Here is a 21673-nt window from a genome sequence, read left to right on the forward strand (position 1 = left end):
AATCTCTCCATGATATCAAAAGATATCACCTTTTTCTTTTTCTTTTTTAGGGTCTTTCAGGAAATAAGGGGCTACCTGGAATCAAAGGTGATAAGGTGATTTAAATATTAACATTACCATAGTGATATTTCTACACATGTCTTTTTTACCAAATCAACAGAACTTATGTTTCTAGAAGAGGTTACATATTTAGAGAAATATTGAAAGATGAATGTCACCTCATGAAATATCTCAAAATTTTTATCCATAGCATCTATACTATCAATTATATTAATTTTTCTTAGAAGGAGGAAAAATAGAGAAATTATTCTTCTATAATTAGTACTTTTTTAAAATATTGCCATATTTATAATTTTTATGATTTTGTATGAATTGTACTCTAGGGTGAACAAGGCATTGCAGGGGAACCAGGAGAACCAGGATATCCTGGAGACAAGGTAACTTTTATACCATTAATTTTTTTTATTTGTTTTGTTTTTTGGTACTAGGGGTTGAACTCAGAGGTGCTGAACTCAGAGGTGCTTTATCACTGAGCTCCATTGCTAGCCCTTTGTATTTTTTATTTTGAGACACGGAATCACTAAGTTGCTGAATCTGACCTCAAACTTGCCATCCTTCTGCCTCAGCCTCACAATTCACTGGGATTATAGGTGTGTACCAATGTTTCTGGTCTCAACCATTAATTTTATATAAATGTGAAAAAAAACAAATTCAAAATAAAGGAGTACTCGATATTTTAATTATCTATTTTGTTAGGATATGGTATTAGTATGGTTTTAAGTCCTTGTTTGGAATTGGTTTTCTAAATTTCACTTAAAATACTTTCATGAATGTTCTTGTAGTTTACTAATAGAGATATTTGCCTTTTGTGATATAATAGTTTTCTTTTCTCTCTACTGTTCTCTTTCTTTAGGGTACTATTGGTTTGCCAGGACCACCAGGCATCAGAGGAAAGCCAGGACCTTCAGTAAGTTTTAACTTTCACCTTTGTTCTGATTAGCAGAGTGCATGTCATGGCTTGAGAATTGATACTTTTGATGTTGGTAGAATATAAGAAGTAGGATATAGCTCAGCAGTTTTAGAACATAGCTAAACTGAACTTTGTTCAGTTTTAGAACATAACTAATTCCTCAGGTTTTCATCTCATATTCCATAGACGCCCCAACCTTCCCTACCCTAGGCCAAAGCCAAGTTTCTTTGATCCCTAAAGATCTTGATTAAATTATTCCTTCCAATGATTTATTATAGACTACTTAACAAAACAATGGGCTTTTAAATCAGAAATTTTAAAGCACTCTAAATAATTTTTCTGAATCAGTATCATTAAGGGGATAATTCTGAAAAAAAAAAAAAAGAACTAGTCAAATTGTTGTAGCCCAAGTATTCTAATTCCCTGTTGTTTTTCTAACCTCCATGCATTAACTAGTTGAAAGGAAAAGACACTTTATGTTGCAGTTAACATATAGTTATATTTATAAAACTTAACATATAGTTAAATTTATAAAACTAAAATTATTTAATAATTAAACTAGAATAATTAAAGCATGAGTCAAAAAATACCTCAATATTAAAAATGATAATTGTTATAGTTAATATTTATTGTTTATAAAGTTTCAGGTGGTATTCTAAGAATTATACATCTCATTTAATACAACAATCCTGTGAAGTTGGTACTCTTATTATTCCTGTTTTATAGGTTAAAGATATTGAGACACAGGGCATTAAGTAACTTTCCCAGGGTCTTATATAACTGACCACCTGGGAAGACCTAGGTTATCAGCCCATGCTTTAACCACTGTACCATACTATTTTAGGGCTTAATATATTAAGATTGTTTTAATATTGATTACAACTCTATAAAGATGTAGGTGATATTAATTAGAACAATTAGAATTAAAATATACATTTAAAAATATCACTTTCCTGAGCAATTTATTGTGTTGCCTCTGACTCCACAATGTCATCTAAGGATTGTTCATTTTTCATCTCACGAAGCACTATTTAGAAATTTAGGCACTCCCTTCTTTGTAACATCTAATTGTGACAGCATGTGTGTACGTGTGTATATATATAAATGTGTGTGTGTGTGTATTTCCATACAAAACAAATTTTGGGATCTCTTTTTCTGATGGCATGTTGGTGGGCAACCTTTGCTTTTTTTTGTTTAAATGTCTTTATTTTGTTTATTTATTTTTATGTGGTGCTGAGGATAGACTCTGGTGTCACATGTGAGAATCAAGCACTCCACCACTGAGCTACATCCCAGCCCAGCAACCTTTGCTTTTACTGGTTTTTTTATCCTTGGCTTATGGCAGTCAACCCAATTGATCTTGTATCCCAGAATTGTGCCCTAAAGTCAAATCTTAGTAATTTCAAAGTGTATAAATAGGGCATGAGAATCGGTCATGAAGCTAAGTAACAAATAGCTTATGTTTTTCAAGGATGATTCTAAACTATATAATAGAATATAGAATAGAGTATGTATGAGAGATGGAGATTTGGTTTCTAGTTCTCAACTCTGACATTTGACCTGCCATGATCTTGGCATTGATTTACCATAGATCCAATTTCTCATGTTAGAATATGTATGTTTCAGAATTCCTGTAGCTCTATATATTTCTGTGACTCTATGATATTTCTGTCTCTTAGTAATAGTGCCTACTACTATTGCTATAATCTAAAGAAAAAAGTCAAAATACCTTATTTTACCTCTGTGTTAGTCAGCTTTTCATCACTTTGACCAAAATATACAAAATAACAACTTAGAGGAGGAAAATTTTATTTTGGCTTAAAGTCCCAGAGAGTTGGTCGGCCAAGTCCATTGTTCTTGGTTCAAGGTGAGACAGAACATCATGTTGGAAGGCCATGGTGGAGGAGCATGACTCCATTCATGGTAACCAGGAAGCAGAGAAATGGAGAAGGAAAGGACCACAGGGAAGATGAACCCTTTCAAGGCATGTCTCTGGATGAACCCTTCCAGGGCATGGCCCACCTCCTCCAGCCATACCCCTTGTGCCTGTAGTTACCACCCCGTCAGTGCATTCAAACTGGATGGACTGATTAGGTTATAGATCTCACTGTCTAATTATCTCACCTCTGAATATTCCTGCAATAACACAGGAGCTTTGGGAGATACCTCATATCCAAACCATAACAACCTTCATCATTGTTGTAATATTTTTTTTCCTAAAAAAAATCACAGTAAGTGCTAATGAGGTTCTTTTAGGGCAGAGAACAAGAGATGGTAATAATTAGAGTTTTACTTACTTCATACTCATTTTATACCCTTCTGTAGTATTCTAAAAAAATATAGCCAGGATTACTTTGGTAGGGAAATAATTGACCATTTTTGTTACTTTTATCAAACCTTTGAAAAATATTTACTTTCAGCTCAAAATTGGGTGGAGACTCATGATTAATATTAGTAAAATGAACTTGTCTTTGGTCTCTCACTGTATCCTTTGTATTAATACAAAAGATGTTTAACCTAGATACCTTCCCTCATTAAGGAAGGAGACTCCTACTTGATGAAGTATTGCCTATACAGAATCAGTTATTAAGAAAAAACTTCCATACCCAATTATACAAGTTAGTACCCACTAAAAAGATTTTTACTATCATGGAAAAAATGCTAAAGTTATATATGTCTTTCACATTTTATATGTCCTACTTTTGGTTTTCTTTCATCAAAGATTTTGATGTGACTGGAATTATTTTCAAGTGGATCTAAGGTGTAACATGAAAGAATATTTTCCAGATATAAGAATGTCCTGATCTGGGAGGTTTGTACATTCTGGAATAAGGAAGCTTTTGTTCTTCAAGTATTCAAAAAAAAAAAAATAGAGAAAACTACCATTCTGAAAGTGTTAGAAAATACTCTTTCCCTGAGATAGAGAAAAAAGACAATTATAACTTCCTTTCCATTTTTAAATAAGAAGTCTTTGTAATTTATAAAGATGTACTTAATGTTATTCCATTTCTAAGTTACTTGAAAACTCAAGTTTTTGTAAAGGAAAGATGACATTTACAATAAACTTGCAACTGAGGTTTTATAAAACAAAGAATTATTATTATAATGAATAAAATTATTCCACGTAGATTATTATTATTATAATATATAAAATTATTCCACAATTTATGTTTTTAAATATTTGGTTGTTACTTAACTTTTCTGAAAACAATGGCTAGGCTAGTCATTTTTCCTAAATGCTTGTGAAGTTAGGGTCTGGCTGGATTTTGCCACTAGAGGTCCCCAGTGAGAACCCCATTTCTGAGAGGGATACTTGTCATTTTTAGAATTTAAGACTCCCTATGTACTGATTCTGATGAATCACAGTTTTTGTTTATTTGGAACTGAGAACTTAAATGGGTTTTTGAATGATATTTCATTACCAGACTCTGTATGTGATTGCAGTAGTCGTGTCCTCTTTCACATCCAGGTACCTTAGCACTGAGAATTGAATCAGTACATATAGGAAATTGTGTTCTGGTTCTTTAAAAATATGTAATCTTATATTGAAACTTGTAGTTTTATGTGATCTGAAGTCCACTTAAATCAAATTTGAAGCTCAAATACAAATTTAATATGAGAAAAATGATGAATTCAATAGTTTTTCTTTCATAACTAAGGGTATCGTTAGACTACTGACCTTCCCTCTTCTGTACTTTCATCTCTTGCGAGATTTGTCAGCCTTCTCTGGTTTCAGACTTTATACCACTTCTTTTTCCTTTCCATCCCTGATTTCACATATGAATGTCTTCTAAAATACTGAAATCAAAATCTTCAAACTTTAATTAGAGGATCACAACCATGTCAGAGTTTCAAATATCAGCCAGAAGAGGAACAAGGATATGAAAAGAGAGATAAATGATTTTAAATTTGGTTAACATTTAATGAATATTTATACTTTCTAAGTGCTAGGTACTGTGCTTATCACTTTACATATATTGTCTCATTTAATCCTCAAAATGACTCTATGAAAATGTTAGTAGTGTTGTTATTCCTATTTTACTGATAAGAAGACAGGTTTAGAGAGATTAAGCAACAAGGATTTCAATCCCAGTGAGTCTTAAATATTAAATCAGGACATTAAAATGGGAGAAAAGAATTTTCAGAAACAGTTTAAAGGCTTTGATTATTTAGAAAAGCAATTCTTCATCTAAAATTCCCTACCTCTTTTAGTCAAACTTTATTTTTCTAGCTCTAGGCAACACACACACACACACACACACACACACACACACACACTTTTTGTCTCTTGATTTAAGCACTTAACTCATAAATTTGTATGTCTAACAGTTAAGAGTAAATATGTATTATCCATAAACATTTTACTTAAATAAATTTCACAGTGATGATAGTTACAAATTAAGACTCTGAAAAGTCATTAAAACTTTGTTGGGCATAATATATTGAATGCTGTTTGTAATATACTTGTTTCCTCTTCTAGTTCCATTTATTAAGCTAACATATATATTTTTATTCTCCTCTTTTCTCTTTAGGGTCAATCAGGTGACCCAGGACCCAAAGGACCAATTGGCCCCCCAGGACCAGAGGTAAAATATTGATGGAAAGATAATGAAATTGAAACAATAATGGTGGAAATTAAACAATTCATAGAATGTGTTCTATATTATATAGTAAGCTGAAGAAAATTTTTTCTAAAGTTTAACTCTATAAAAAGTTTAGATTAAATTGTGTTCTATTAATTCAGGAGATACCCAACAGTGGTGAGTGCTCCTAAGAAAATAGTTATTAACTATCCCTTATCTTAAATTTGTGGAATCAGAAGTATTTTACATCTTGTTTTTTTTCCCAAATTTTGGAATACTTACATATTAATAATGAGATATCTTGGGAATAGAAACCAAATCTGAACACAAAATTTGTTTTTGTTTCTTATATACTTTATACACATAGTCCAAAGATAACTTTATATGCTTTTAGTTCACATGTGTTTTGACTGTGATAGGGGATCAGGTATGACTTTTCCAATTGTTGTACCATTGTTGGCTCTCAAGAAGTTTCAGATTTTGGAATATTTCATATTTTAGATTTTTATATTAGGAATGTTTGACCTATATTAGCCACATTTTCATCCTGATCATTCCATAGCAGATGTATTTGTTCCACAAAGCCATCTATTAATAACACATACTTGTAGCATGAAATAAAATTCTGGGACATAAATTCAATTGAAATATTAGTGCAGAATTCTTGTAATTCTTGTTATATATACATGTCACTTGTATCTCATATTTTAGAATAAACATAATTAAGTCTGCACTACATAGATCAAATTTGCTTGTATATTCTTTAAAATTTGTACTTTGGTTTTATGCTTGATATAGAACAGCTTTCTTTTCTGTAAGTCTGCATAGATTGTGAGCTTCTGAGATAAAACATTTGGACTTTTTAAAATCTATTATGTGAGATAAAGCTTCTGAACCTTACCCTAGTCTTGGGTAAACATACCAAAATATACACACGTGCATGCACATACATACACATCTAATTCAGACTAGTTGTAGTAGTAAAACTGAGGACATGAGTTGGCTTCAGAATAAATAAATCAGAGTAGTGTCCCAATAGTGGCAAAACAGTAGGCAATTTCAAGGATAGTTACAGACTGATGCCTTCTCCTCTCTTTGTAAAAGATGAAATCCACTACTTATTCCATTGCTGTTTGGGGAGACTTACTAACTTCTTTAACTCATTAATGTCCTTATTTCTAATTTAAAAACACCTTCTATAATGATAGTTCAAAAATCTAAAAAACTATATTATACCTACTTTTATTGATAAAAAGGTAATAGGAAGTAAAACACAGCAACATGTTAATGTCATCATTCTGAGATGGAGGAAATTGTCTTCAGAATAATAAAAATTTATCTCTTTATAAGAACCTACATTCTTTCATTTTTAAGCACTTTTAATGAAAACTCTTCTTAAATAAATAACATTTGCCTGTCTTCTCATACTAAAGATACAGAATCTAATTTAACTTTATTTTAAAAGGTTATCATAATGACTGTGAATTGCTAAGTTAAACTACAGTTACGAGTGGTATATGCCCTTGGAAGGACTGTGTTGATCCTGGTTTTCTCTGATTTGGGGCTATTTTCTTCTTTCACATAAAGCTTGATTAAGGATGTATGAACTATGTTTTCACTTGCTGCTTAGTCTTACAAACATGTTTCTTTCTTCTCTGTATCCTTTGAAATGTTAGGATCTGCCATCAACATTTAAAACATTGTCTCCATGATTTTGTTTCTGCACTACTAATAAAAGATCTTGAGCCCCACCTTGTCAGACTATACTCTATACAGTTCTTCAGCTTCACCTGTGTTTATAAAACCTGTGTTTTATAAGAGAGAACAGATTATATCTTCATAGACCTGAAGATATAATCTGTTCTCTCTCATGAATTAGTATGAGATTGTTTTGGGGAACAAGACCTAATCTAAGGAATATGACTTCTTCTAGCTCATAAAAATAGAACACATGCAACCGTATATTAGGCAATACATTTATCCCAACTTTCTCAACCTTAGGCTTTTAATAGATTTGCAGGTCCAAAAATTTAATGTAATATGTTTAATAGAAAATCAAAGCTATAAGTTTCTACTTGAATAGTGGATGAATTTTCTCAGGTAAATTATGTATTGTGCTAAATTTAGATTTTATCTTGTAGGCATTGACCAAAGTTTTCTAAGCAAGTGAATAGAAGTTTGAGACTTGTGCTTCGTGAGACATATATATGATAGCCAGAAGGATAATAAAGGAGGGAGGAGAAACCAGGAAACCAGGAAAAAAAGTATATAGAAACCGAAGACCTGACACTAAGAAGAGTAGACTAGAGATTACACATTAGATAATCATCTACATAGAGATTAGATGAAGTAGTTGTAATAGATGAAATTGTTTCAGGAAAGTTCTTGATACTAGGTATGAAAATACTATATCTGGACACTCACACCCAGAAGGCTTCAGTTTTAAGTTGGTAATAAAAGGGCAATAAAATAAATTTTGGAAACTGAAAAGCATACTCCTAAGTAATTCATGGACTGGAGAGAGACTAAAACCAAATCACAATGGAAATTTAAAAACACATAGAACTGAATAAGTACAAATCACTGTAAAAATTTGAGTGTTGCACCTAAATCAACACTTAGAGGGAAATTCATATACAAATTCATGAAAAGCAAAGAAAATTAAAAACAAAAATGAGTTACGCTGACCATAAGTGTGGGCATTTGTTTCAAAGGGAGAATGAGGTTGAAAGACAACAAATAGGATAGGTTCTGTGTTTTTGCAAGTAGGACACTTAAGTCCCAGAATATAATATAATATGATGGAGGGAGAATCTTGAGGACTTCTGTAAAAACTAAGTAGAGGAATAAGTGAGGGCTTATAAAATATTTCTGAATTGTGTTAAGGTTGAGACTTTTTTCCAAAATATGGCCAAAAATTCTTGTACATTTTATTAAAGATGGATTTTGATTTAAACTCCGAATTCCTACTGGCCATAGCAATGAAATACATCAGCTATATGATTCTCCTCTCGCTTGAATAATAGCATGTTCATTGTTCAAAAGGAGGATAGCAATATGTGACATTAAGTCTCTGTGATTTTCGTTTGTCAGTATAGATTGGCATCATACTACCAAACTATAATTCAATAAAAGTAATTTTATTAGGAGTCAAAATTGTGAAGTTTAGGTATATACCCCTATGACAGTTTTTGTTAATTAGCTGGCAATAAAATGTTTAAATTAAAATCTAAAAAATAATACAGTATTTTAGATTTAATATATTTTGAATGTAAGTTGAGGAATTAGCCTGAGTATCATAAACTCTATGCCTTTCTTCATTTTTAAAATGAAACTATTAATAGTACCAACCTCTTATAAAGTTGATGTTTTACACACATTAATACATGTAAAACACTTCAGTATCTGGTTAATAGGAAGCACTCAATAAATATTAGCTACCACCATCACTGTCATCAATGTAGGACAAAGGAACTGTCTGTACCCATGACAGAAAGCCTGGTTGGTTCAAGATGAAATCATGCCAGTGTAACTGGAGTAAATGAAATAGAAGTTATATATAGTGAAATTGGAAATGTATATGGGGTATATCATGTAGTACTTTGCAGAAAATAAGGAGAAACTGGATTTTTTTAAGTGCAATAGGAAACCATTGAAGCTTTAACATGCAGTAGTATGATCTTACTTGATTTCACTTTTAGAAGGTTATTTTTACTGTTGTGTAGATATGAGAGAATGAGGAGAAAGAATGCTGAAAGCACTTAGAAAAGAGATGATTTAGGGACATTATTTTAGTTTTCTGGGTACAACATGATAATATCTTGCAATAGTGTTGTAGAAATAGAGAATGAGCTTGTTTAGAAAAATGGTAATTTCAGTTTTAGACAATAAAGCCATGTAGCTTTAGAATTATGTTTTTCTATCTTTACCATTTATTGTTATCACCTACCTGAGGAAATTAAAAAAAATACAGATGCCCAGGGTCAATCCCAGTAGTGCTGAATCAGAATTACTTGGAAGTACTCCATGGTGGTTAACAGTAACAATAAAGAACTACATTTTAACTTCCTATTCTTTTTTTTTTCTTTTTTGCACTCTTTTATTGGGCTTAAGAGTGATTAGTATATAGTAAATTCTTTTTTATTGATTTAAAAAATAAATGTCAGCAGAATGAATTTCAATTCTTATTACACATATACAGCACAATTTTTCATACCTCTGATTGTATATAAAGTATGTTGACAGCAATTTGTGTCTTTATACATGTACTTTGGATAATGATGTCTATCACATTCTACTATCCTTGCTAACCCCCTGCCTCCTCCCATTCCCTCTCACCCCTCTGCCCTATCTAGAGTTCATCTATTGCTCCCATGCTTCACCTCCCTAATCCACTATGAATCAGTCTCCTTATATAAGAGAAAACATTTGGCATTTGTTTTTTTGGGATTGGCTAACTTCACTTAGCATTATCTTCTCCAATGCCATCCATTTACCTGCAAATGCCATGACTTTATTCTCTTTTATTGCTGAGTGATATTCCATTGTGTATATATGCCACCTTTTAAAAATTCATTTATCTATTGAAAGGCATCTAGGTTGGTTCCACAGTTTAGCTATTGTGAATTGCGCTGGTATAAACATTGATGTGACTGTGTCCCTTAATATGCTGTTTTTTTTTTTAAGTCCTTTGGGTATAGACTGAGGAGAGGGATAGCTGGGTCAAATGGTGGTTCCATTTTCAGATTTCCAAAGGATCTCCATACTGCTTTCCATATTGGCTGCACCAATTTGCAGTCCCACCAGCAACGTATGAGTGTACCTTTGGTCCCACATCCTCGCCAACACTTACTATTGTTTGTCTTCATAATAGCTACCATTCTGACTGGTAGCTATTTGATTTGCATTTCTCTAATTTCTAGAGATCATGAACATTTTTTCATATATTTGTTGATTGATTGTATATCCTCTTCTGAGAATATCTGTTCATGTCCTTGGCCCATTTATTGATTGGGTTGTTTTTTGTTTGTTTGTTTGTTTTAGTGCTTAGCTTTTTGAGTTCTTTATATACCTTAGAGATTAGTGTTCTGTCTGATGTGTGAGGGGTAAAAATTTGCTCCCAGCATGTAGGCTCTCTATTTACCTTACAGATTGTGTCTTTTGCTGAAATGAAACATTTTAGTTGAATCCATCCCATTTATTGATTCTTGGTTTTAATTCTTGTGCAATAAGAATCTTATTAAGGAATTTGGGGCCTAATCCCACATGATTAAGATTAGGGCCTACTTTTTCTTCTATTGGATGCAGAGTCTCTGGTTTAATTCCTAGGTCCTTGATCCACTTTGAGTTGAGTTTTGTGCATGGTGAGAGATAGGGGTTTAATTTCATTTTGTTGCATCTGGATTTCCAGTTTTCCCAGCACCATTTGTTAAAGAGGCTATCTTTTCTCCAATGCATGTTTTTGGCATTTTTGTCTAATAAAAGATAACTGTAGTTATGTGGGTTAGTCTCTGTGTAACTAGTAAATGAATTCAGCAAAGTAGCAGGATGTAAAATCAACACCCATAAATCAAAGGCATTTCTGTATATCAGTGACAAATCCTCTGAGAATGAAATGAGGAAAACTACCCCATTTACAATAGCCTCAAAAAAATAGTTAGGAATCAACTTAAAGAAAGAGGTGAAAGATCTATACAATGAAAACTACAGGACACTAATGAAAGAAATCAAACTTTCTATTCTTATTAGCAGAAGGACCTTTTCCAACAGATATAAAGTGTTTTAAAACAATTAATAGGTGTTTTAGGTAGCTTTTTTGCTTCTCTGATTAAAAGACCTGACAAGAACAATTTTAGAGGAGGAAAATTCTATTTGGGGCTCAGGGTTTCAGAGGTTTCAGTCTATAGAGGGAAGTCTCCTTTCCTTGGGGCTGAAGATGAGGCAGGCAAAACATCATGGTGGAATACTGTGACAGAGGGAAGCAGCTCATATGATCATCAGGAAGCAGAGGAAGACTTCACTCACCAGACACAAAATTTATACCCCAAAGGCATGCCCAAGTGACCTACCTCCTCCAACCACAGCCTATCTACCTTCAGTTAACACTCAGTTAATCCCATCAGGTGATTAATCACTGACTGGTTAAGGCTCTCATAAACCAATCATTTCTCCTCTGAACCTTCTTACATTGTCTCACACTGTAAGTCAGGAAGAAGAAGTCATAACATTCTCCTACTATGCCTAAAATTCTCTAATTTTGTGTCTTAGTAACCTTGGAAAATTATATTACCAAAGAAGTACAGCATGGCACAGACATAGAATTCTCCAAATGTTTTTAGTATAAGATAACAAAAGAAAATCACTAATAAGCTTTGTTAGGAAATTTTTACAGTTAACATTTAATTTGTAACAGCAGATGGAATATAGAAGAACGAGAGTTGCATAACCCTTGGAGTACAGAGTGAATTTGACCTCATATCAGGCTTATAATACCAATATCATAGGAAGAAGCCTGAGTTAAGAAAGTAAAAAGAGCAAACAACCAAGAAAAATAGTCTAACAGAAGGGGGAAAGAGTTAATCTGAGTTACCCCAGTGAAATAATTATATATTTTGATAAGATTTGTAGTCCTAGAATATTTTTCTTCCATTTGAATGGATGGTTGTTTATGTACAATTACCACATTGTTTTAATACTAACAGCTTTATGGTATGTTTAATGTCTAGAAAGCCTGTAAATCCTCTTAGTTTTATTTTTCAGTGTTTTCCTAGACATGCTTGTATTCTCTTTATTTCTATATAAATTTTGGCATCAATCTATTTAGCTTCATTTAAAATATTATTCAATATTATTAAATAAAATATTACTAGTAAATACTATTTCATTCACTTAAACTCACATTTATAAACTAAGAAAACATTTGATATTTTTATGATGCTGAGTCATCCTCTCCAAGAACAACAAATGTTGTTTGTGTTTTTCAGGAATATTTAAAATTTTTCCTCATAGACGTTTTGCATATTTCTTGTTAAATTTGTTCCTGTTTTATCTTTTCATGGCTACTTTAAGTACAGTTTCTCTGCCATTATAATTCTCCAACAGGTTTTTGTTTATGTGTATGAATACTATTGATTTCTCAATGCCAATTTTATATACTACTATCTTAGTATTTTTCCTTTAAATTAATTTTACTATTAATTTTTTAGAGGTTCCTAGGCTTGCTATCATTTTTCAAATAGAGATAATTTTATATATTATTTCCTAATTCTAATATTTCTAACTTAATTCTCCTGAATAATTGTATTGTTCTCTAGTAGAAAGTGATATCTAGTGATACATAGTCCAGGCAAGTTTTGCAAGCAGTTCAAAGCGGAGGAATCTATCAATATGTCCATTTCCTCCCAAAATAAATTGACTCCTTGAATGAACATTACTTGTTGAGTTATTATTCATTGATGCATCAGTTTATACAGTTTGTTGTGATAACTATCGAAGAAACTGTAGTTTGGTTTCATCTTTGTCTTCACCGGCACTGGGATGAAGATAGGAATTCTGACAATGATGCTAAAAAAAATATGTAACATTCCAACAGGTACTAAGAAAACAATTTTTTGAACAATTTACATTATCCTGAACAGAATTATTAAATATAATGAAAAGGAAAGGTGAAAGTAAACAAACAGATCTGTTAACCTGCTTATTTGTACACATATTAAAACAATCCTCAACAGCTGTTTACCCAATTTAAATTAAACCATTAAAATCATGTGAATAATAAAAAAAATTCGGATCCATTTATTCTGAGCGCTCCTCATATGTGATATATGGACATACGCACATACAGACATACAACACAAAACAGAAGTGTGCACACATAACATACAACACTTAAGACAATAGTAAAGGCCTTGTAGCTTTACATAGGTGAAATCTCCATAGCAATGTTTAAAAACTCCACAGTCAAAAAATAAAACTGATCAGAAAAACATTAACCTAGGTCTGTATGAGCTCAAAAATAAGATAGAACTTTATGATGTGGGAAAAAGCAATAATAAAATAGATATTGAAAAAAGCATCCTGGTTAATCACTGTTGCAGATGTAAGAATAGCCAAGCTGGAGCTCTGGATATCAGCTGTTATGGATTTGAGTCAAATCATCTTCTTTTTGGTCTGTAGAAATTGTTTTGGTTAGTCTCTCTGGAATCCAAATCGGCTGCTGTTCTCCCTGTGGAAACACACAAACAGAACCCTGACTCCAGACAATCACTGGGTCAGGACCTTTCCATTGTCCTGTTAGAATATTCTTCCAAAGGACCTTAGGCTTATGTACATTTTTTGGATACAAATGTCTTTCCGCAGCACTAAGCCCTAATGAATCCAAATTTTAAAAGTTTAGAGTAAAAAGGGTTATTTTAAGTTTATCTTTGGGGGATATATACCCCTTTCCAATTCCCTCCTTTTGTTTTAATAAGTGCATTTTAATAGTTTGATGAGCTCTTTCAACTATGCCTTGTCCCTGTGTATTGCATGGAATTCCTGTTATGTGAGTAATGCCAAATGATGAGCAAAATTGTTTAAAAGAGGTAGAAGTATAACCAGGACCACTATCTGTTTTTAACTGTTTTGGAATGCCCACAGTGGCAAAATTTTGTAAGCAATGAGCTATAACATCTTTAGTTTTTTCTCCAGCATGAAGGGAGCCCATCAAAAATCCGGAAGAAGTATCAACTGTAACATGCAAATATTTTAACTTTTCAAATTCTGGCAAGTGTGTGACGTTCATCTGCCAAATATGGTTAGGTATCAATCCTCTAGGATTGACTCCAAGATTAACTTGTGGTAAAAATGTCACACAATTTTGACATTGTTTTATTATATGTCTGGCTTGTTCTTTAGTTATTTTAAAATGCTTTTATAAAGTATTAGCATTGACATGGAACCTTTTATGAAATTTTATAGCTTCTTCTATTGTGGAGAAAATATGTATGTCATGTGTAGATTTATCTGCTAATTCATTGCCCAAACTAAGGGCTCCAGGCAATCCTGTATGTTCCCTGATATGTCCTATAAAGAATGGATCTTTTCTGTCCCAGATCAGACTTTGTATAGTGGAAAACAAAGAGAAAACAGTAGAAGAAGGGGAAATCCTACCAGCATCTTCAAGGGATACTATAGCATTAACTACATACTGACTATCAGAAAATAAATTAAATACAGAATCTTTAAACATCATAAAAGCTTGTAATACTGCATTAAGCTCTATCTTTTGAGCTGATTGTTTGGGTACTAAAAATGTAAAGGTTTGATCAGGGGTAACTACTGCTGCTGTACCATTATTTGACCCAGCAGTGAATATATTTGGAACATTAATGATAGGGGTTTTTCTTGTCATTTTTGGAAAAACTACAGGATGCTTAGACCAAAAAGACAACAAAGGATTAGATGGTAAGTGATTATCAAATGAAACATTAGATTTACACATGATTATTGCCCAAGTATTTAACTCATTAGCTAACTCATCAATTTGATCCATAGTATATGGAGTAATAATTTTATTGGGAGAAATACCAAACACTCCCTTTGCTGCTCTTATTCCTTTGAGTATTAATTGTCCTACAGCCTCAGGATACCTAGTAAGAATAGTGTTAGGAGAATAAGATAAATGTATCCACACTAATGGACTTTCTTGCCAAAATACTCCTGTAGGAATATTTTTTGTTGGTAGTACAATAAATAATAAAGGCAAACTTATATCAATTCTATCCAAATGCATATTTTCCATATATGTTTCAATGATTTTTAATGCCTTTCTTGCTTCAGGCGTTAACATGTGAGATGAATTTGGATCTGATGGACCTTTTAGGATATCAAACAAAGGTCCTAGCTTTCCTGTTGGTATGCCTAAATAAGGCCTTATCCAATTTATGTCTCCCAATAACTTTTGAAAGTCATTAAGTGATTTGAGTTGATCTACTCGTATTTGAATTTTTGGTGGATGGACCATGGTTGAGGATAATAGAACTCCTAAATAATTAATTGGACAATTTAATTGTACTTTATCTATTGCTATCTCTAGATTTTAATTTTTAAATAAATTTGTAAGTGTGGCATAACATTCTAGCAATGTGTTTTTATCTTTATGTGCCAATAACACATCATCCATATAGTGAAATATTTGTAGTTCAGGATTTTGATTTCTAAGTGGCTGGATTGCTTTGTTAACATAAATTTGACACATAGTTGGACTATTAGCCATCCCTTGAGGGAGTACTTTCCATTCATATCTCTGATCAGGACCTTCATGATTTAGTGCAGGGATAGTAAATGCAAAACGTGGACTATCCTCAGGATGAATTGGAATTGAAAAAAAACAATCTTTAATATCTATAGCTAAAACATACCAGGTTTTTGGTAAAGCAGACAATTGGGGAATCCCTGATTGAGCAGGTCCCATAATAACCATCTCGTTATTAATGGCTCTTAAATCTTGCAATAATCTCCATTTACCAGATTTCTTTTTAATGACAAAAATGGGAGTATTATGGGGAGATATGGAAGGTTGTATATGTCCCTCCGCTAATTGTTGTTTGACCAGGTCATGGGCTACTTGTATCTTTTCTTTAGTCAGGGGCCACTGAGGAACCCACACTGGTCTTTCTGATTTCCAAGTAATTTTGTTTGTCTCAGTGGCCCTTTCTGAAAAACCAATCCATGTCTATTTATTCCTTGATCTATTTGAATTGGTGCTGTCATACCTTGTTCTTGTTCTCTTAATCTTTTTTCTTTCCTAAAGCCTTGTCTAGCCCTAGTAGTGGGCGCGTTAGGATTGATGTTATTTGTTAATGTCAAACCTAATTGATCTAGGACATCTCGTCCCCATAAATTTATAGGAAGATGATCCAATACATAGGGCTGCATACTTCCTTCACATCCTTCAGGATCCTTCCAATCTAATACCATTGCACTTCTATGGGGATTAGTTGCCACTCCTAGGCCTCGAAGTGTTTGAGTGGCTTGTTGTAATGGCCAATGTTTTGGCCATTTTTGACGAGATATGATGCTAAGGTCAGCACCTGTGTCTAGTAGCCCATTAAATTCATGTCCTTGAATATTTAGTTTTAGCATGGGGCGAGAATCTAAATTTAAAGACAGCATAGCCCAATCCACACCTGTAGAGCCTAATACCCTGGAACCTCTTTCTACAGAATGACTGGAAAATTTATCATGCAGGCTGGGTATTATTAATGACTGTGCTATTCTGTCTCCTGGTGAAATTACTGATATACCTCTAGGAGAACTAGCTATAATTTTTTTTCACCTTCATAATCGGGATCAATTACCCCAGGACTTATCATAAGTCCTTTCAGTGTAAAAGAACTGCATCCCAATAATAAGCCTACTGTTCCTTAGGGAAAAGGTCCTTTTACTCCTGTGGGAATGATTTGAACTCCCATCTCTAGAGTTAGTACTGCCATGGCAGAGGCACAGATGTCAAACCCTGCACTCCCTCTAGTTTGTCTGATGAGGGATTTAATGGATAATGTGTCCTGGGCACTACCCTGATGGTGTTGCTGGGTTCCTCCATTGCCTCATATATTTGTGGTTGTGGGCCCCAGAGCATTGGGCCCCCCAGTCCATTTTTTGGCAATGGAGCCTGATGCCTTTCTCCACGATATCGTGTGTAAACACTTGGTCCTTGTCCGTTTTTTTGATAACGGAGTACCCTCTGTGGTAGTTTGAGAACGGCATTCATTAGCCCAATGTCTTCCTCTACGGAATTGTGGGCAAATACCCGGTATTCTATTCCTTTGATACCTAGCTTTGTTAAACCCTCCTCCTATGGTGCAACTCCTTTTAAAATGTCCTGTTTGTTCACAATTGTAGCATGTTTTTGGCCTGGCATCTAAAGCCTGTTGTACTGCTGCCAATACTTGCCCTTGTTCTTTAATGTCTCTACATAATTTAATATATGTGTTTAAATCTTCATGTCTCCATGGTCTAATGACCTCTCTGCAGCAACGATTTGCTTGGTCATAAGCCAGTTGTTTTATAAATGGCATTGCTTGTTCTGTATCCCCCAAAATTCTGGAAGCCATTTGAATAATCCTGTCTATAAATTCAGCGTAAGGTTCTTTAGTTCCTTGTATTACCTTAGATAATTGTCCTTGTAAATCTCCATGTCCCTGTAAAGTTTTCCATACCCTAACCGCATCTACAGCAATTTGTGCGTATACGCCAGGATCATATTCAATTTGTTGCCGTTGACCCTCATAAGGTCCTTTTCCTAATAACATATCTAGATTTCTTTGAGGGTAACCGGCTGCTGCATTTCGCCTAGCTGTCTCCATGCAAAATTCCTCATTGGCAATCTTCCATAACAAATATTGTCATCCATTTAGCACAGATCGACACATGTTAGCCCAATCTGCTGGCGTCATGTCCAAGTTGGTAATGGTTTTGACTATACTCACAGTGAAGGGTCCTTGCAGGCCATAGGTTGTTACAGTTTTCTTTAATTGCTTCACTGTTTTGAAATCTAAAGCACAGTGAATTCGTTGCCCTCCTGCCTGCTCAATTACAGGGCATGCTAATCTTTGGGGTCCTGCCTCAGGATTCCGTCCATCAACTATGGGAGTTGAGGGCCACTCAGCTGTAGGTGGAGCTGTTGGTTGAATTACGCCCTCTGGTGATAGAATGGAGTTAGTAGCAGCCTCCTGTTGTAGCTCCCCTCTGATGGTTGTTTGTCCTTCAAGCTTTCTTCCTTTAAATTTTCCTCTGTCTGACTAGCTCGAGAGACCTTCTCTTTTGCTTGACCTAACATGTTTTCTACCATAGTCTGGACCTCTAACAATTTACTTAACAGTCTTTCGGTTTGGTTTTTACTAATTTCTAATCTACTATAAAGGTAACGCAACCCAATAAGATAACATAAAACAAACCCGAAACAGAATGAAACAAAAACGGAACAAAAAATCATTGAATCAATTTTCTCTTTCTCAGGGCTGAACAACTTCAAACCTTGAGCCAACCATTTTTCCCAGTTTGCCTGAGAAAGTTCTAGGGATAGACAGCTTGAAACAAAAACAAAATAAATCAAAACAAGAACATATTGTTTTTTGAAATGGTCACCCATTCTCTCGCCTTCCCTCAGGGGCGAGCAATTTCACTCACCTCCAAGCTTCAGGCGTTCCCCATATGGGCCACCAATTGCCGCAGTCTAGCTGGGCACAAAATCACGAGCCACTCAAGTAGGAACAAACTTTATTTTTGAAACTGCCGCCAATGCCCCGTACGCTCCCGGGAAGATTTCGGACCCACGAGGCGTTCTCCCGGACCCCAACAGGAAGTCCCTCCTCCAGAATTCCCTCCTACCGCACTTCCCCAACCAATGGGAACTCTCCAGGAGTCCCGTAGCAGGCCGAGGTGGACAGCAGGAGTCCAATATCCATATGAATGCAGATCTAAACCTAATCATATCATCTCAATGGCTTGCTGGCATCACCTTTCAACCAAAAATGTCAATGCATCATATTACTCGCCTGTGGCTCTTACCAACATTACATTAGGTTTCATTCTCTTTTTTACCTCATGTAGGTTTATTTTTTAATTCATTCTTGTTTGTTATCTATGACAGTAGAATGTATTTTGAATATTGTACATATAAGAAGTACAACTTCCCATTCTTCTGGTTGTACATGATATAGAATTACATTGGTTGTATATTCATATATGAACATAGGAAAGTAAAGTCCAATTCATTTTACTGTCTTTTCTATTCCTGTTACCCCAACCTTCGCTTCATTCCCCTTGTCTAATCCAAAGTACTTTTGATTTTCCCTAACCCTTCTTACTGTGATTTAGTATCTGCATATCAGAGAAAACATTCAGCCTTTGGTTCTTTGGATTTGGCTCATTTCATTTAGCTTGGGAGTCTCTAATTCTGTCCACTTACCAGCAAATGCCATAGTTTCATTTCTCTTTATGACTGAGTAGTATTCCATTGTGTAAATGTTCCACACTTTCTTTATCCATTCATCTGTTGAAGGGCACCCAGGCTCATTCTATAGTTTAGCTATTGTGAATTGAGCTGCTGTAACCATTGGTGTGGCTTCATCACTATAATATGCCGATTCTAGCTGGGTCAAATGGTGGTTCCATTGCAAGTTTCTGAAAAATCCCCATACTGCTTTCCACAGTGGTTGCACCAATTTGTAGTTCCATCAGCAACATATGAGTGTGTCTTTTCCTTATATCCTCTCCAAATCTAATGTTACTTGTATTCTTTATTATTGCCATTCTGACTGGAGTGAGAAGGAATCTAGGTATAGTTTTAATTTACATTTCTCTAACTGCTAGAGATGGTGAACATTTTTTCATATATTTGTTGACCTATCGTATTTCTTCTGTGAAGTGCCAGTTCAGTTCCTTGGCCCATTTATTGATTGGCTTATTTATTTTTTGGGGGTTGAGTTTTTTGAGTTCTTCATGAATCCTGGAGATTAGTACTCCAAGGTATGTGTGGTAAAGATTTTTCACCTATTCTGTAGGTTCTCTCTTCATATTGATTATTTCCTTTGCTGAGAAGAAGCCTTTCATTTTGAATCTATCCCACTCATTGATTCTTAATTTGCCTTTTTTCACTTTAGGAGTCTTGTTAAGAAAGTCAGGTTCTAAGCCGATATGATAAAGATTTGAGCCTACTTTTTTCTTCTACTAGGCACAGGGTCTCTGTTTCAGTGCCTAAGTCTTTGGCCCACTTTGAGTTGAGTTTTATACAGGGTGAGATAGAAGTTTAATTTCATTTTGCTGCATATGGATTTTCAATATTCCCAGTACCATTTGTTTAACAAACTATCTTTCCTCCAGTGTATGTTTTTGTTGCCTTTGTGTAGTATGAGATAACTATATTTATATGAGTTTGTCTCTGTGTCTTCTATTCTGTACCATAGGTCTACATGTCTATTTTGGTGCCAGTACCATGTCATTATTGTAACTATTGCTCTGTAATATAGTTTAAGGTCTGGTATTGTAGTGCCATCTGTTTCAATATTCTTGCTAATGGTTGCTTTGGCTATTCTGAGCCTCTTATTTTTCCAAATGAATTGCATGATTGCTTTTTCTAGTTCTATGAACAATGTCATTGGTATTTTAATAGGAATTGCATTAAATGTGTATGACACTTTTGGAAACATGGTGGTTTTGACAATGTTAATTCTGCCCATCCAAGAACATGGGAGAGCCTTCTATTTTTTAAGGTCTTCTTCAATTTCTTTCTTTAGTGTACTTTACTTTTCATTGTAGAAGTTTTTCACCTATTTTGTTAGATTAACTCCCAAATATTTTATAGTTTTGAGACTATTGTGAATGGGGTCGTTTCCCAAGTTTCTCTTTCATTTGATTTTATCACCGATGTATAGGAACACAATTGATTTATGAGTATCAATTTTATATCCTGCCATTTTGCTGAGTCATTTGTTCTGGAAGTTTCATGGTGGGGTTTTTTGGGTCTTCTAGATATAGAATCATGTCGTTTGCAAATAGGGACAGTTTGAGTTCTTTTCCCTTTTGAATTTGAATCCCTTTAATTTCTTTCTTCTGTATAATTGCTCTGACTAGGGTTTCAAGGACAATGTTGAGTAGAAGTGGTGAAAGAGGGCACCCTTGTCATTTCCAATTTTTAGAGGGAATTCTTTCAATTTTTCTCAATTTAGAATGATCTTGGCCTTAAGTTTAGCATATATAACTTTTGCAATGTTGAGGTATGTCCCTACAATCCCTAGTTTTTCTAGTGTTTTGAACATGGAAGGGTAGGGTGCTCCATTTTATCAAGTTATTTTTTTATATCTAGTAAGATGATCATGTGATTCTTGTCTTTTAAGTCAATTGATATGATAAGTTATGTTTATTGGTTTCCTTATGTTGAACGTACCTTCCATTCCTAGGATGAATCCCACTTGGTCTTGGTACACTATCTTTTATATATGTTTTTATGCGATTTGCCAGAATTTTATTACGAATTTTTGCATCTGTGTTCATCAGCAATATTGATCTGAAGTTTTCACTCCTTTATGTGTCTTTGTTTTTGGTATTAGGGTGATACTAGCCTCATAGAATGAGTTTA

The 21673-nt window shown here is 34.1% G+C and overlaps 1 protein-coding gene across 1 annotated transcript in view; it reads left to right on the top strand.

The window, feature by feature from the left end:
* Positions 1-21673, top strand: part of Col24a1 (collagen type XXIV alpha 1 chain) — a 367698-nt gene that overhangs the window by 118657 nt on the left and 227368 nt on the right. Inside the window, exons 16-19 of the mRNA XM_076862570.1 lie at positions 51-95; positions 384-437; positions 914-967; positions 5503-5556. Of these exons, the coding sequence (XP_076718685.1) occupies positions 51-95; positions 384-437; positions 914-967; positions 5503-5556 (207 nt within the window). The remainder of the gene's footprint in view (positions 1-50; positions 96-383; positions 438-913; positions 968-5502; positions 5557-21673) is intronic.

This window comes from Callospermophilus lateralis, chromosome 7 (genome assembly GCF_048772815.1).
Source record: "Callospermophilus lateralis isolate mCalLat2 chromosome 7, mCalLat2.hap1, whole genome shotgun sequence".
Taxonomy (NCBI): Eukaryota; Metazoa; Chordata; class Mammalia; order Rodentia; family Sciuridae; genus Callospermophilus; species Callospermophilus lateralis.